This window comes from Salvelinus alpinus, chromosome 3 (genome assembly GCF_045679555.1).
Source record: "Salvelinus alpinus chromosome 3, SLU_Salpinus.1, whole genome shotgun sequence".
Taxonomy (NCBI): Eukaryota; Metazoa; Chordata; class Actinopteri; order Salmoniformes; family Salmonidae; genus Salvelinus; species Salvelinus alpinus.
Window position 1 is genome coordinate 12,208,374 of NC_092088.1, and position 17,757 is coordinate 12,226,130.

The 17,757-nt window shown below is 44.1% G+C and overlaps 1 protein-coding gene across 1 annotated transcript in view; it reads right to left on the bottom strand.

The window, feature by feature from the left end:
- LOC139570030 (voltage-dependent T-type calcium channel subunit alpha-1G-like) overlaps positions 1-17,757 on the bottom strand; it is a 253,614-nt gene that overhangs the window by 105,660 nt on the left and 130,197 nt on the right. Inside the window, 3 exon segments of the mRNA XM_071391473.1 lie at positions 2,424-2,492; positions 9,199-9,322; positions 17,304-17,590. Of these exon segments, the coding sequence (XP_071247574.1) occupies positions 2,424-2,492; positions 9,199-9,322; positions 17,304-17,590 (480 nt within the window).

Genomic DNA, 17,757 nt, shown 5'->3' on the forward strand with positions numbered 1-17,757 from the left:
TGTAAGAGCTGTTTGAAAAGATCGTCTGAAATTTCAGCCTGTTTTGGTGGGATGTAGTTTTGGCCTTCCTGGTGACATCACTATGCAGTAAATTAGTTAATAGACCAATAAGACACAGAGTTCCAAACCTCTCTGCCAATAATAGCACATTTTCAGTTTTCCCTTCCCAACTCAGAAACTCACAAACTAGTCTTGGCAGAATTCTTGCTTAAGAAATAGCTCTTTGCTAAGAAACTATTTTTGTTTCTTTTGACCATTTTATTTGAAAACAATCACAGTAAGGTAGTTAATTGTTACCCAGAAATAATTTGATATTCAGATAAAAATGGCTTTATTGGACCTGTAAGGTATTTCTGTCATCTAAACTATCTAAGGTATTTTAGGTACGTCAGGTACTTGAAGTATTTGTTAGCTCTATTTTCTCATCTCTCACTAAATTATGACTTTTAGGAAACTCTAAAATGGTACTCATCTTCTCTCTCTCCCCATTTCTCTCTCCCCCTTCTCTTCCTCTTCCTCTCCCCCTTCTCTCTCTCTCTCTCTCTCTCTCTCTCTCTCTCCCCCTTCTCTCTTTCTTTCTATTTAGTCAAATAAGCCTGAGGGCAGATTGATTAGCCTGAGTACAGATTGATAAACCTGAGGGCAGATTGATAAGCCTGAGTACAGATTGATAAACCTGAGGGCAGATGAATTAGCCTGAGGGCAGATTGATAAACCTGAGTACAGATTGATAAACCTGAGGGCAGATTGATAAACCTGAGGGCAGATTGATAAGCCTGAGGGCAGATTGATAAACCTGAGGGCAGATTGATAAACCTGAGGGCAGATTAATTAGCCTGAGGGCAGATTGATAAACCTGAGTACAGATTGATAAACCTGAGGGCAGATTGATAAACCTGAGGGCAGATTGATAAACCTGAGGGCAGATTGATAAGCCTGAGGGCAGATTAATTAGCCTGAGGGCAGATTGATAAACCTGAGGGCAGATTGATAAACCTGAGGGCAGATTGATAAGCCTGAGGGCAGATTGATAAACCTGAGGGCAGATTGATAAGCCTGAGGGAAGATTAATTAGCCTGAGGGCAGATTGATAAACCTGAGGGCAGATTGATAAACCTGAGGGCAGATTGATAAACCTGAGGGCAGATTGATAAGCCTGAAGGCAGATTGATAAACCTGAGGGCAGATTGATAAACCTGAGGGCAGATTGATAAACCTGAGGGCAGATTGATAAACCTGAGGGCAGATTGATAAACCTGAGGGCAGATATATAAGCCTGAAGGCAGATTGATAAACCTGAGGGCAGATTGATAAGCCTGAGGGCAGATTGATAAACCTGAGGGCAGATTGATAAGCCTGAGGGCAGATTGTACACATAATCCACTGATGGATGTAGGTTTATAAACAGTCCTCATAAGAGTAGGATTACAAAACTGTTTGGCATTGTTTCTCTCTGATTGTAAAGGTTAGGATTTGGGTAAGATTTTTCTAGATCTTTGCCTGTGGGCAACTCCTACCCAACATGTCCTAATATCACCCAGAGGGAGTAGAGCTTTAACCTGGCCATGTGGATCAGACCAGACCTATGAAGGCCTTAACTAGAGCCCTGAGGCACAGTGATGAGTCAAGCCCAGGAAGACTACCCTTCCCTGGGTAGGACATTGCGTGTTTACTGCTTGGTAGGGTATGCTCTGTATGCTCTCGTTGGCTGGCCCTCGCTTCATACTCTTAGCCAAACCTACTGGCTCCAGGTCATCTACAAGTCTCTGCTAGGTAAATCCCCGCCTTATCTCAGCTCACTGGGCACCATAGCAGCACCCACCCATAGCACGCGCTCCAGCAGGTATATCTCACTGGTCACCCCCAAAGCCAATTCTTCCTTTGGCCGCCTCTCCTTCCAGTTCTCTGCTGCCAATGACTGGAACGAACTGCAAAAATCTCTGAAGCTGGAGACTCTTACCTCCCTCACTAGCTTTAAGCACCAGCTGTCAGAGCAGCTCACAGATCACTGCACCTGTACAAAGCTCATCTGTAAACAGCCCATCCAATCTATCTCATCTCCATACTGTATTTATTTTTTTATCTTGCTTCTTTACACCCCAGTATGTCTACTTGCACATTCTACCATTCCAGTGTTTAATTGCTATATTGTAATTACTTCACCACCATGGCCTATTTATTGCCTTACCTCCCTTATCCTACCTCATTTGCACATGCTGTATATAGACTTTTATACTGTATTATTGATTGTGTTTGTTTATTCCATGTGTAACTATGTTGTTGTTGTATGTGTCAAACTGCTTTGCTTTATCTTGGCCAGGTCGCAGTTGTAAATGAGAACTTGCTCTCAACTGGCCTACCTGGTTAAATAAAGGTGAAATAACATGTAAAAAATATATATGGTCCCCTAAGTCCATCCTTACCTTTACTGTCATCTCTGCCACAAAGATCGCTGTGAAGATGTAGTTGGATAATGTGAGGAAGATGCGCTCCTGCAGAGAGAGAGAGAGAGATAGAGAGAGACAAAGGCAGAGAGAGGGAGACATAGAGAGAGAGAGAGAAAGATACAGAGAGAGACAAAGCCAGAGAGAGGGAGACAGAGAGAGAGAGAGAGAGAGAGAGAGAGAGAGAGAGAGAGAGAGAGAGACAGAGAGAGACAAAGGCAGAGAGAGAAAGAGAGAGACAAAGGCAGAGAGAGGGAGACATAGAGAGAAAGAGACAGAGAGAGAGAAAGAGAGAGACAAAGGCAGAGAGAGGGAGACATAGAGAGAAAGAGACAGAGAGAGAGAGAAAGAGAGAGACAAAGGCAGAGAGAGGGAGACATAGAGAGAGAGACAGAGAGAGGGAGACATAGAGAGATAGAGAGAAAGAGACAGAGAGACAAAGCCAGAGAGAGGGAGACAAAGGCAGAGAGAGGGAGACATAGAGAGAGAGAGACAGAGAGAGAGAGAGAAAGAGAGAGACAAAGGCAGAGAGAGGGAGACATAGAGAGAGAGACAGAGAGAGAGAAAGAGAGAGACAAAGGCAGAGAGAGGGAGACAGAGAGAGAGCGAGACAGAGAGAGAGAAAAAGAGAGACAAAGGCAGAGAGAGGGAGAAATAGAGAGAGCGAGAGAAAGAGAGAGAGCGAGATGGAGAAAGAAAGACAAAGACAGAGAGAGGGAGACAGAGAGACACAATTAGACCCACCAGATCATGAGAAAACAAAAAAGATAATTACTTGACACATTGGAAAGAATTTACAAACTAGAATGCTATTTGGCCCTAAACAGAGAGTACACAATGGCAGAATACCTGACAACTGTGACTGACCCAAACTTAAGGAACGCTTTGACTATGTACAGACTCAGTGAGCATAGCCTTGCTATTGAGAAAGGACGCCGTAGGCAGACCTGGCTCTCAAGAGAATGTGCATACTGCCCACAAAATGAGGTGGAAACTGAGCTGCACTTCCTAACCTCCTGCCCAATGTATGACCATATTAGAGGCACACATTCCCTCAGAATACACAGATCCACAAAGAATTTGAAAACAAACCCAATTTTGATAAACTCCCATATCTACTGGGTGAAATACCACAGTGTACCATCACAACAGCAGAATTTGTGCCCTGTCGCCACAAGAAAAGGGCAACCAGTGAAGAACAAACACCACTGTAAATACAACCCATATTTATGTTAATGTATTTTCCCCTTTGTACATTGTTACAACACTGCATATATACATAATATGACATTTGAAATGTCTTTATTCTTTTGGAACTTCTGTGAGTGTAATGTTTACTGTTAATTTTTATTGTTTATTTCACTTTGTTTATTATCTACTTCACTTGCTTTGGCATTGTTAACATATGTTTCCCATGCCAATAAAGCCCCTTCAATTGAATTGAATTGAGACAAAGAGAGAGACAAAGAGAAACAGAGAGAGAGAGAGACAGAGACACAGATACATAGAGAGAGACAGAGAAAGACAGAAAGACAGAGACAGAGGTCAGTGTTCTGTTAAGGGGGATGAGAAACTGTTTGGGAATCTAAACAATGGTTCAGGAAAGAAAACAAGCAGGGTAAACGGACTGTACAGACCCTTGCAACACAAACACGCACCCTTCAGCGTGGTCAAGTGAATGTGTGTATTGTGTGTGTTGTATATATGTGTGTGTGTGTGTGTGTGTGTGTGTGTAGGTGAACTTTCATTCCCATGCACTCACGCTTACCGAGTAAGACTAGTTCATATCCACAACAGAGTCTCTGGGAGTCTTTGCACAATGTCACGTTCCTGACCTGTTTTCTCTTGTTTTGTATTTATTTAGTATGGTCAGGGCGTGAGTTGGGTGGGTTGTCTATGTGTGTTTTCTATGTTGGGTTTTTTGTGTTCGGCCTGGTATGATTCTCAATCAGAGGCAGCTGTCAAACGTTGTCCCTGATTGAGAATCATACTTAGGCAGCCGGGGTTTCACGTGTGTGTTTGTGGGTGTTTGTATTTCGTTTCAGTGTTCGTGCCACACGGGACTGTCTTTCGGTTTGATTCGCTTTTGTTATTTTGTTTCGTGTAGTGTTCAGTTTATTGTTAATAAAACATGGACACTTTCCACTCTGCGTCTTGGTCCGATCCCTACACCTCCTCTTCAGACGAAGAGGAGGAAATCAGCCGTTACACACAATCGTTTTTTGTTTAAGAAATGTTTCAGAGTTCCGTGGGGGACCTCAGTCATTCCTATCCTCTGTGACTATGTATTGTTTATAATTAAATTCATTATAAATGAACAGATCGTGAAATGAAGGGAGGAAGCAGGGAAATAGAAGAGAGAGAGAGAGACAGTGAGAGAGAGAGGACAGAGAGAGAGACAGAGAGAGAGAGAGAGAAAGGGAGGGCGAGAGAGAGAGAAAGGGAGGGCGAGAGAGAGAGAGACGGAGAGAGAACGAGAGAAAGGGAGGGAGAGAGAGAGAGAGCAAAGTGAGTAATGACAACAGACTAAAAATATACGCCTGAGTTGCCTCTAAAGTAGTTTAGGATTAACTTTGCTATATATATTCTGACAGTGAGTGAGAGTGAAGTAGAAATAGAAGGAGAGGAGATTCCAAAAGACAGTGACAGACACAGAGTAAAACATCTTTATCCCTCCACTCATCTAGTATGTCTCATCCCTCCATCTTCTGCTGAGGCTTGCTGCCTTTCGCCAAATGACTTCCGTATACAGTTAGTTTAGATCTCCTGTCGTTTCCTCTCTCCTCCTCTCCTTTCTCTCTCGTCCTCTCCTTCCTCTCATCCTCTCGTTTCCTCTCTCATTCTCTCCTTCCTCTCTCATCATCTCCTTCCTCTCTCGTCCTCTCCTTTCCTCTCTCGTCCTCTCCTTCCTCCTTCGTCCTCTCCGTCTTTCTCCTCTCGTCCTCTCTCGTCCTCTCCTTCCTCTCGTTTCCTCTCTCATCCTCTCCCTCCTCTCTCGTCCTCTCTTTCCTCTCTCATCCTCTCATTTTCTCTCCTGTCCTCTCCTTCCTCTCTCGTCCTCTCCATCTTTCTCCTCTCGTCCTCTCTCGTCCTCTCCTTCTTCTCGTTTCCTCTCTCATCCTCTCCTTCCTCTCTCGTCCTCTCTTTCCTCTCTCATCCTCTCATTTCCTCTCTCGTCTTCTCCTGTCCTCTCCTTTCCTCTCCTGTCCTATCCTCTCATTTCCTCTCCTCTCCTCTCTCGACCTCGCCTTCTTTCTCCTCTCTCATCCTCTCTCGTCCTCTCCTTCCTCTCCTTCTTCTCGTTTCCTCTCTCATCCTCTCCTTCCTCTCTCGTCCTCTCTTTCCTCTCTCATCCTCTCATTTCCTCTCTCGTCTTCTCCTGTCCTCTCCTTTCCTCTCCTGTCCTATCCTCTCATTTCCTCTCCTCTCCTCTCTCGACCTCGCCTTCTTTCTCCTCTCTCATCCTCTCTCGTCCTCTCCTTCCTCTCTCGTCCTCTCCTTTCCTCTCTTGTCCTCTCCATCCTCTCTCGTCCTCTCCATCCTCTCTCGTCCTATCCTTTCCTCTCTCGTCCTCTACTTCATCTCTCGTCCCCTCCTTTCTCTCTCGTCCTCTTCTTTCCGCTCTCGTCTTCTCCTTTCCGCTCTCGTCCTATCCTTCCTCTCTCGTCATCTCCTTCCTCTCTCGTCGTCTCCTTGCTTTCTCCTCTCTCGTCCTCTCCTGTCCTTTCCTCTCTCGTCCTCTCTCGTCCTCTCCTTTCATCTCGCGTCCTCTCCTTTCCTTTCTCGTCCTCTCCTTTCATCTCGCGTCCTCTCCTTTCCTCTCTCGTCCTCTCCTTCCTCTCTTATCCTCTCCTTCCTCTTTCGTCATCTCCTTTCATGTCTCGTCCTCTCCTTTCATCTCTCGTCCTCTGCTTTCTCTCTTGTCCTCTCCTTCCTCTGTCGTCCTCTCCTTTCTCCTCTCTTGTTCTCTCCTTTCTCCTCTCTCATCCTCTCCTTCTTTCTCCTCTCCTTCTTTCTCCTCTCTTGTCCTCTCCTTCTTTCTCCTCTCTCGTCCTCTCCTTCCTTTCCTTCTCCTCTTCTCCCCTTTCCTATTTTACATCCCTCAACATACAATCAGTTATGAAAAAAAACTGTTGACATTATTCATTATTTTCCAGCCCAGTCAACCTCATAATAACCCCTAAAGATGAAACATTGACTAAATGTCTGTTGTACCATGAATTCATTTCATGAACCAAAGCCAGTAACTAAGCAGATGTTGTTTGTGGTGGTGTTAAAACATCAAGAGCCTGACAACCACATTGTGATATGTGGTGCCAAGCTGGATAATAATTTTTGAGACACTAAATCAATTATTCACCCAACATTCCACACTAAATGTGATCATTTCCAAAGGAAAAATGTATTGTTCTGCAAATGCATCAGAGAAACACATAGCTGTTTACTGCTGTGTAAATGGGACAGGTCAAATAAGATACCGTGGAAGTATTTACAGTGTGGTCTGAAATGATTGACACCCTTGATGAAGGTGAGCAAAATTGACTGTTAAAAATAAAGACTTGTAATACCGAGTCAGATTCGATGGACAAAAAAAAAGGGAAATTATATTATTTTATACTAACGCAATTGCTCGGAGAAGGAGATTTTGTTTAACAAGTAATATATTTCTTCTCTCAAAAAGGTAGGGGTCCAAATGATTGACACCCCTGTTTTCAATACCTTTCAATAGGATAACAGCACTGAGCCTTTCTCTAAAATGTTTTATGAGTTGGCGAACACATTGGGAGGGATCTTAGACCGTTCATCCATACAGAATCCTTCTAGATCCTTAATATCCTTCATCTGAACAGAATCCTTCCAGATCCTTAATCTGTGGTCATGGATTGCCATCTTCAATTCAAACAAGAAGTTTTCAATGGTTTTCATGTATTCTTAATTCGAAGCAAAATCCACCACTGGTGCGCGTGGTCAAAGAGCTCTATTTTCATGTCATCCAACAAACGTAAACGTCTGGAGATTACTAAACGGAGTTGGCACTTGGATTGAAACTGGTACTTTGATAAGATTACATAAAAAATAGAGCTCTATGGCCAAGTGAATCAGTGGTGGATTTGGCATCAAAATTAGAATGCATGACCAGAAAATAACCCCATACCTACTGTAAAATATGGTGGATCGGTGATGTTATGAGGCTGTTTTGTTTCCACTGGTCCTGGGGCCTTGTTAAGGTCAACGGCATCAACTTTACCCAGTATCAGGATATTTTACCCAAACACCTGGTTGCTTCTGCCAGGAGGCTGAAACTTGGCTGCAAGTGTAACTTCTAGTAAGACAATAACCCCAAACCCACATCAATATCTACAAAGAAATATGAATTGGCCTCAAAATCTAAATTTTGCAAAGGCCATCTCAGTTAGAATTGAAGAGGTTAGACATTTTTTTTTATCTTTCTTTAACTAGGCAAGTCAGTTAAGAACAAATTCTTATTTTCAATGACGGCCTAGGAACAGTGGGTTAACTGCCTTGTTCAGGGGCAGAACAACAGATTTTTACCTTGTCAGCTCGGGGATTCGATCTTGCAACCTTTCGGCGGTTACTAGTCCAACGCTCTAACCACTAGGCAACCTGCTGCTCCATAAGCACAGACCTAGGATATCAAGGATCTGGAAATATTATGTATGGAGGAATGGTTTTAGATCACTCCCAATCTCCAATCTCAATATTTTAGAAAAAGCCTCAGTGCCGCTATCTTCGCAAGGTGAGGTATTGAAAGATATTGAAAACAGGGGGGTCAAGCATTATATTACTTGTTAAACAAAATCTCTTTCTGTGAGATTTTGTATTATAATATTATATTATTTTATCGCAATATTTTAAAGAAGAAATATAGCTCAGTGTTTTAATTATTTATTTTATAAAGGAATTATTTCTCATCTTTAAAAGGGTGTCAACAAATTCGGGCCCCACTCTATATACGCAGCAAAACCAATAAACTCCACAGTATTTACTAGTTATCTATAATGACAGACAAATCGCCACGGTCTCTAGCAAACGCAACTCCCAATCAAGGCTTTTTAGAAAACAAGTAGGTTATCTACTTCAGAGTAAACGGTACAAGTTCTTACTCCCATCGCTTTACAGACAAGTGAAATTGCAAAAAGAGGCTGTGGAAGTCTACTGTAAATGAGTAAGCATGCTGCCAAAGCAATAACTGACATTGCCTTTGTTCGTAATAAAACATTGACTAAATCTCTAGCGAATGTAACTCACAATCAAAGCCATTCATTCTAAACCACCAACAGTATATACACACCAGATACAAACCAATCAGATTCAGCAATAACCCAGGCCATTGAGATGGAGGCACAATAACATCAGGTAATGTAGCTACGAGCTCTGTGTGTGTGTGTGTGTGTGTGTGTGTGTGTGTGTGTGTGTGTGTGTGTGTGTGTGTGTGTGTGTGTGTGTGTGTGTGTGTGTGTGTGTGTGTGTGTGTGTGTGTGTGTGTGTGTGTGTGTGTGTGTGTGTGTGTGTGTGTGTGTGTGTTTGGCCTGCTAGCTATGGTGGGGAGATCTCTGACAGGCAATACAATCTCCATTTGCATCCAATTTCAATAATCACCTCATTACAGCGGCTTGGAATTACAGCGAGAGCACCAAATGAGAAATATATGTGCATCTAAATGTTTTCCACTGATTACAGTGTGTGTGTGTGTGCGTGTGTGTGTGTGTGTGTGTGTGTGGGTGTCACTCACCACGCTATATGCCTCTATTCTTGGCCTCTCCATGGCGATGGTGATGCAGTTGAGGAAGATAATGACCAGAACGATGTGGTCAAACATCTTGTGGGTTATTATCTTGTTGCACGCCATTCGGAAACTGGAAAACACACACACACACACACACACACACACACACACACACACACACACACACACACACACACACACACACACACACACACACACACACACACACACACACACACACACACACACACACACACACACACACACACACACACATCGTCATTCATAAAATAAACGTGTATATAATTGGAAAACACATTATGATGAGGGATAAGTAAAGTACAACATCCCAGACTGTAGTATGATCTGATAAACACCCTTGTGGTCTAAATTAATAAAGCATATTGCACGTGAACAATATTGTCCACTCAGAAGTGAGGATGTTGGAACCACATACGTTCCCTTCTCACATCCATAGTAATTCAACGAACCACAGCTGAATAACTGGCAATTAAGTCTAAGCTTCATTAACTGAAACAGAAACGGGCATAACATACAGAAGAGAACCCACTCTGACGGATCCTGTCTATCATAATGTACAGAAGAGAACGCAGTCTGACGGATCCTGTCTGTCATAACATACAGAAGAGAACCCACTCTGACGGATCCTGTCTGTCATAACGTACAGAAGAGAATCCACTCTGAAGGATCCTGTCTGTCATAATGTAGAGAAGAGAACCCACTCTGACGGATCCTGTCTGTCATAACATACAGAAGAGAACCCACTCTGACGGATCCTGTCTGTTATAACATACAGAAGAGAACCCACTCTGACGGTTCCTGTCTGTCAAAATGTACAGTAGAAAACCCACTCTGAAGGATCCTGTCTGTCATAATGTACAGAAGAGAACCCACTCTGACGGATCCTGTCTGTTATAACATACAGAAGAGAACCCACTCTGACGGATCCTGTCTGTCATAACATACAGAAGAGAACCCACTCTGACGGATCCTGTCTGTCATAATGTACAGAAGAGAACCCACTCTGACGGATCCTGTCTGTCATAATGTACAGAAGATAACCCACTCTGCCGGTTCCTGTCTGTCATAATGTACAGAAGATAACCCACTCTGACGGATCCTGTCTGTCATAATGTACAGAAGAGAACCCACTCTGACGGATCCTGTCTGTCATAATGTACAGAAGAGAACCCACTCTGACGGATCCTGTCTGTCATAACGTACAGAAGAGAATCCACTCTGAAGGATCCTGTCTGTCATAATGTAGAGAAGAGAACCCACTCTGACGGATCCTGTCTGTCATAACATACAGAAGAGAACCCACTCTGACGGATCCTGTCTGTTATAACATACAGAAGAGAACCCACTCTGACGGTTCCTGTCTGTCAAAATGTACAGTAGAAAACCCACTCTGAAGGATCCTGTCTGTCATAATGTACAGAAGAGAACCCACTCTGACGGATCCTGTCTGTTATAACATACAGAAGAGAACCCACTCTGACGGATCCTGTCTGTCATAACATACAGAAGAGAACCCACTCTGACGGATCCTGTCTGTCATAATGTACAGAAGAGAACCCACTCTGACGGATCCTGTCTGTCATAATGTACAGAAGATAACCCACTCTGCCGGTTCCTGTCTGTCATAATGTACAGAAGATAACCCACTCTGACGGATCCTGTCTGTCATAATGTACAGAAGAGAACCCACTCTGGCGGATCCTGTCTGTCATAATGTACAGAAGAGAACCCACTCTGAAGGATCATGTCTGTCATAATGTACAGAAGAGAACCCACTCTGACGGATCCTGTCTGTCATAATGTACAGAAGAGAATCCACTCTGAAGGATCATGTCTGTCATAATGTACAGAAGTTCAAAATTCAAAAGGCACTCGCACATCTGAACATTCTTTTTTTTCACCCTCCAGACATTATATCCTAAAGGTCCTAATGATGAAATGCCTATGTATGTTGTGAATTTGAACATGAATTATGTCTCTATTTCAGATTACTCTGATGTTTTTCATACGACGTACCCAATGATTCATGAAAACTTGCTATGTCCTCATTGTGGTTTTACAGACGTGTTTAATACGTCTTATTTACACACTTTATTTGAATATTTATTTAATATTTTATTTAATATTTATGTTATATTTGGTAGCACTTATTTGTTTTTCCTTCACCTCCAACCCCTTTCGATGCGTGTAACGGATGTGGGTGGGGCGAGGTCTACATATGGGTGCTAATTTAAAAAAATTCACAAACGCTCTGACGAAGGCCGTGAGGCCGATATGTAAGCTTTTTAAATATCAGTGATGCTATCAAGAGCAGTGTGCGGTTTCCTTCTTCCTTCATAATGTACAGAAGACAACAATAGCTCTGTCCCTGTCCCAGAAGACAACAATAGCTCTGCCCCTGTCCCAGAAGACAACAATAGCTCTGTCCCTGTCCCAGAAGACAACAATAGCTCTGTCCCTGTCCCAGAAGACAACAATAGCTCTGTCCCTGTCCCAGAAGACAACAATAGCTCTGTCCCTGTCCCAGAAGACAACAATAGCTCTGTCCCTGTCCCAGAAGATAACAATAGCTCTGTCCCTGTCCCAGACGATAACAATAGCTATGTCCCTGTCCCAGAAGACAACAATAGCTCTGTCCCTGTCCCAGAAGACAAAAATAGCTCTGTCCCTGTCCCAGAAGACAACAACAGCTATATCTCTGTCCCAGAAGACAACAATAGCTGTCACGACTTCTGCCGAAGTCGATGCCTCTCCTTGTTCGGTCGATGTCGCCGGTCTTCTAGCCATCGCCGATCCATTTTTCATTTTCCATTTGTTTTGTCTCATTTTCCCACACATCTGGTTCTCATTTCCCTCATTATGTGTTGTGTATTTAACCCTCTGTTTCCCCCATGTCTTTGTGTGGTATTGTTTATCTGTGTTGATGTATGCATTAGGCTGGTTGCGCTGGGTTATGTTCAGCCCCTATTTGTATTTCGTGTTCGTTTGTGCCGTGTGCTTTTGGTTGGCCTGAATTAAAGGCTCCGTTTTGCTATCAAATATCTGCTCTCCTGCGCCTGACTTCCGACAGCCCTTCACGCATACCTTGACAATAGCTCTGTCCCTCAGATCTGTTTCAGGCAAACAATCATTATGATGACAGAGTGTGTGTGTGTGTTTGTGTCTGTGTGTACAAGTTTTTATGTCTGCATGTGTGTTTGACTAGTCCCCTCATTATCTACACTAAATGACCCAAATCCTCTCATCTCTGCATGCTAGCTCTCATTGTTAAAGTATCCATCATGTATTCATTATGTGGACCAGGGACGTCATGCTAACTCCCACGGTAGGATGACGACTGTATCCTCCATGTTAGAGTGAGACGGGGAGACAAGCAGACAGGCAGACAGGCAGACAGACAGACAGACAAGCAGACAGGCAGGCAGGCAGACAAGTGGACAGGCAGACAGACAGACAGACAGACTGCACCCGTCAGATCATAAGTTTATTTCAGTGCTCGATCATAGATGTCAGATGCTTTTTATTCATCGATCTAAATATCTGACATCTATCTAAATATCTAACATCTATCTAAATATCTGACATTTTCATGATAGCCCTGACCTTTCGTTAGAGGATTCAGTTACGGTCATCTGTGCTCTTTGGACTGTCAGTGTTTGACAGTAGGCATATTAATGAGTTTATGTTCGTGGACATTTTCATTATACCTTTTAACTTTTTTTAAACTAACTTTGCTTTTCATTCAGAATGTTGACAACCTGGGTGCTAGGCCTGTTTCTTCCATAGCCAACGACTGTAGCTATACCAAAGATAAATAACTGCTTGTGGAGGTGAATGAAGGTCCGTTGTCCATGTTGAACAGCTGTGTGACTACAGTTTCCCACCGAGCCTCTGTCTCCTGATAGAAACAGGTGGGTATCTGGCTCTGTACAGAGCCAAAATGGACGCCGCGACATGGATGTCGATTAAGGCAGCCCTCCGCACCTCTCTGATTCAGAGGGGTTGGGTTAAATGGAGAAGACACATTTCAGTTGAATGCATTCAGATGTACAACTGACTAGGTATCCCCCTTACCCTTTTCCATTCCACACAGTGCCTGTGTCCTCAGTGTCACTGTTAGAACAAACCCCACTTCACACTGCGACTGGGTGACAACAAGGGCACTGTTAGAACAGGACACTGGGTTCTACCATGGGAACTGTTAGAACAGGACACTGGGTTCTACCATGGGAACTGTAAGAACAGCACATGGGGTTCTACCATGGGAACTGTTAGAACAGGACACTGGGTTCTACCATGGGAACTGTTAGATCAACACACTGGGTTCTACCATGGGAACTGTTAGATCAACACACTGTGTTCTACCATGGGAACTGTTAGAACAGGACACTGGATTCTACCATGGGAACTGTTAGAACAGGACACTGGGTTCTACCATGGGAACTGTAAGAATAGCACACTGGGTTCTACCATGGGAACTGTTAGATCAACACACTGGGTTCTACCATGGGAACTGTTAGATCAACACACTGGGTTCTACCATGGGAACTGTTAGATCAACACACTGGTTTCTACCATGGGAACTGTTAGAGCAACACACTGGGTTCTACCATGGGAACTGTTAGAGCAACACACTGGGTTCTACCATGGGAACTGTAAGAATAGCACACTGGGTTCTACCATGGGAACTGTTAGATCAACACACTGGGTTTGTCACGACTTCTACCGAAGATAACCCCTCTCCCGATTCGGGCGGCGCTCGGCGTCGCCGGTTTACTAGCCGCCACCGATCCCTTTTTCCTTTTCTGTTTTTTTTGTCTGTGTTCATTTTCACACCTGGTTTCAATTGCGTTTATTTCTGTGTGTATATAGGGCACTTGTTTCCTGCCTTATTTCGTGCGGGATTAAGCTTGTGGGGGTTTTGCGCTCGTTTATCGTTGATATTTCTTGTTCTCATATTTACGCACGTGTAGTTTATTTTCGGAACTGAGTTTGTTCCTCCTGCGTTTGGCACGAGTTTCGGTTTTGTTTTCACTGATCTGCTCTATGAACTGTGAGACCTTATATAGAGGGATCTGTGCCAATTTTGTATTGGTGGACTATATATATACAGTGGGGAGAACAAGTATTTGATACACTGCCGATTTTGCAGGTTTTCCTACTTACAAAGCATGTAGAGGTCTGTAATTTTTATCATAGGTACACTTCAACTGTGAGAGACGGAATCTAAAACAAAAATCCAGAAAATCACATTGTATGATTTTTAAGTAATTAATTAGCATTTTATTGCATGACATAAGTATTTGATACATCAGAAAAGCAGAACTTAATATTTGGTACAGAAACCTTTGTTTGCAATTACAGAGATCAGACGTTTCCTGTAGTTCTTGACCAGGTTTGCACACACTGCAGCAGGGATTTTGGCCCACTCCTCCATACAGACCTTCTCCAGATCCTTCAGGTTTCGGGGCTGTCGCTGGGCAATACGGACTTTCAGCTCCCTCCAAAGATTTTCTATTGGGTTCAGGTCTGGAGACTGGCTAGGCCACTCCAGGACCTTGAGATGCTTCTTACGGAGCCACTCCTTAGTTGCCCTGGCTGTGTGTTTTGGGTCGTTGTCATTCTGGAAGACCCAGCCACGACCCATCTTCAATGCTCTTACTGAGGGAAGGAGGTTGTTGGCCAAGATCTCGCGATACATGGCCCCATCCATCCTCCCCTCAATACGGTGCAGTCGTCCTGTCCCCTTTGCAGAAAAGCATCCCCAAAGAATGATGTTTCCACCTCCATGCTTCACAGTTGGGATGGTGTTCTTGGGGTTGTACTCATCCTTCTTCTTCCTCCAAACACAGCGAGTGGAGTTTAGACCAAAAAGCTCTATTTTTGTCTCATCAGACCACATGACCTTCTCCCATTCCTCCTCTGGATCATCCAGATGGTCATTGGCAAACTTCAGACGGGCCTGGACATGCGCTGGCTTGAGCAGGGGGACCTTGCGTGCGCTGCAGGATTTTAATCCATGACGGCGTAGTGTGTTACTAATGGTTTTCTTTGAGACTGTGGTCCCAGCTCTCTTCAGGTCATTGACCAGGTCCTGCCGTGTAGTTCTGGGCTGATCCCTCACCTTCCTCATGATCATTGATGCCCCACGAGGTGAGATCTTGCATGGAGCCCCAGACCGAGGGTGATTGACCGTCATCTTGAACTTCTTCCATTTTCTAATAATTGCGCCAACAGTTGTTGCCTTCTCACTAAGCTGCTTGCCTATTGTCCTGTAGCCCATCCCAGCCTTGTGCAGGTCTACAATTTTATCCCTGATGTCCTTACACAGCTCTCTGGTCTTGGCCATTGTGGAGAGGTTGGAGTCTGTTTGATTGAGTGTGTGGACAGGTGTCTTTTATACAGGTAACGAGTTCAAACAGGTGCAGTTAATACAGGTAATGAGAGGAGAACAGGAGGGTGTCTTAAAGAAAAACTAACAGGTCTGTGAGAGCCGGAAATCTTACTGGTTGGTAGGTGATCAAATACTTATGTCATTCAATAAAATGCAATTTAATTACTTAAAAATCATACAATGTGATTTTCTGGATTTTTGTTTTAGATTCCGTCTCTCACAGTTGAAGTGTACCTATGATAAAAATTACAGACCTCTAAATGCTTTGTAAGTAGGAAAACCTGCAAAATCGGCAGTGTATCAAATACTTGTTCTCCCCACTGTATATAATTATTATATTAAACACGCTTCTCAGTATCCCTGCTCTCCTGCGCCTGACTCCTACACCTCTCACCGAGACACACCTTATCACAGGGTTCTACCATGGGAACTGTTAGATCAACACACTGGGTTCTACCATGGGAACTGTTAGATCAACACACTGGGTTCTACCATGGGAACTGTTAGAGCAACACACTGTGTTCTACCATGGGAACTGTTAGAACAGGACACTGGGTTCTACCATGGGAACTGTTAGAACAGGACACTGGGTTCTACCATGGGAACTGTAAGATTAGCACACTGGGTTCTACCATGGGAACTGTTAGAGCAACACACTGGGTTCTACCATGGGAACTGTTAGAGCAACACACTGGGTTCTACCATGGGAACTGTTAGAACAGGACACTGGGTTCTACCATGGGAACTGTTAGAACAGGACACTGGGTTCTACCATGGGAACTGTTAGAACAGGACACTGGGTTCTACCATGGGAACTGTTAGAACAGGACCCTGGGTTCTACCATGGGAACTGTTAGAACAGGACACTGGGTTCTACCATGGGAACTGTTAGAACAGGACACTGGGTTCTACCCTGGGAACTGTTAGAACAGGACACTGGGTTCTACCCTGGGAACTGTTAGAACAGGACACTGGGTTCTACCATGGGAACTGTTAGAGCAACACACTGGGTTCTACCATGGGAACTGTTAGATCAACACACTGGGTTCTACCATGGGAACTGTTAGAACAGGACCCTGGGTTCTACCCTGGGAACTGTTAGAACAGGACACTGGGTTCTACCCTGGGAACTGTTAGAACAGGACACTGGGTTCTACCATGGGAACTGTTAGAGCAACACACTGGGTTCTACCATGGGAACTGTTAGAACAGGACACTGGGTTTTACCATGGCCATCGAGGGATTCTATTGTCAGCACAACAGCCACCTCCAGAAGGAATTTAGGAAGGAAAGGAGGAGAGGGAGAGAGAGAATGGGTGGGCTTTTGTTGTGGAATTACTAAAGCTCTGGGCTGGAGAATGTTGACTAAGGCTAAGGTGTGAAACGTATTTTCCTTAAGACCTTAAGATGGAGAATCAACAGTGAGACCTTAAGATGGAGAATGAAGCATGACATGCAAAGATGAGTAGGGATGAGATCATAGTGTAATTACATCACATTAAATCACTGTGTTTGTGTGTGTGTGTGTGTGTGTGTGTGTGTGTGTGTGTGTGTGTGTGTGTGTGTGTGTGTGTGTGTGTGTGTGTGTGTGTGTGTGTGTGTGTGTGTGTGTGTGTGTGTGTGTGTGTGTGTGTGTGTGTGTGTGTGTGTGTGTATATATTTGCATGTGTCTCACCTGGAGTCCGGGGGTAATATGTACAGGGACCAGGTATCTCTCTGTCGACACCACTCTGGCTGTTTCCTCTCCAGCCAGCGTGACAGCCTGGCGAAACGACCCACAACCTCCTCCTCTGCTGCTTCGTCCTCTGTGTTGTCCTCGAGGGAGAGCTGTGTCTGGGCCAGGGCCCCCCCAGGGGCCGGAGTGCCTTTCCCGTTACAGTCACTGTGTTCTGGGGCTCTCAGGCCTCCTAGTGAAGGGGGTCTGGAGCTGTGTATACTGGCTGAGCGATACAGGAAGGGCACCTAGAGTTTTACAACCATGGTTAACACAGTAATTTATAGGTACTTGAAGGCATTTTAAAACACTCAAGAAAGTGGTTCTATCCAGTGATAACCGCGTAAAATGGACTAGCAATAAAATTAGGGCAGTGTTTAGGGGGACAGGTCTATAGATCCCCCGGTGTGTGTGT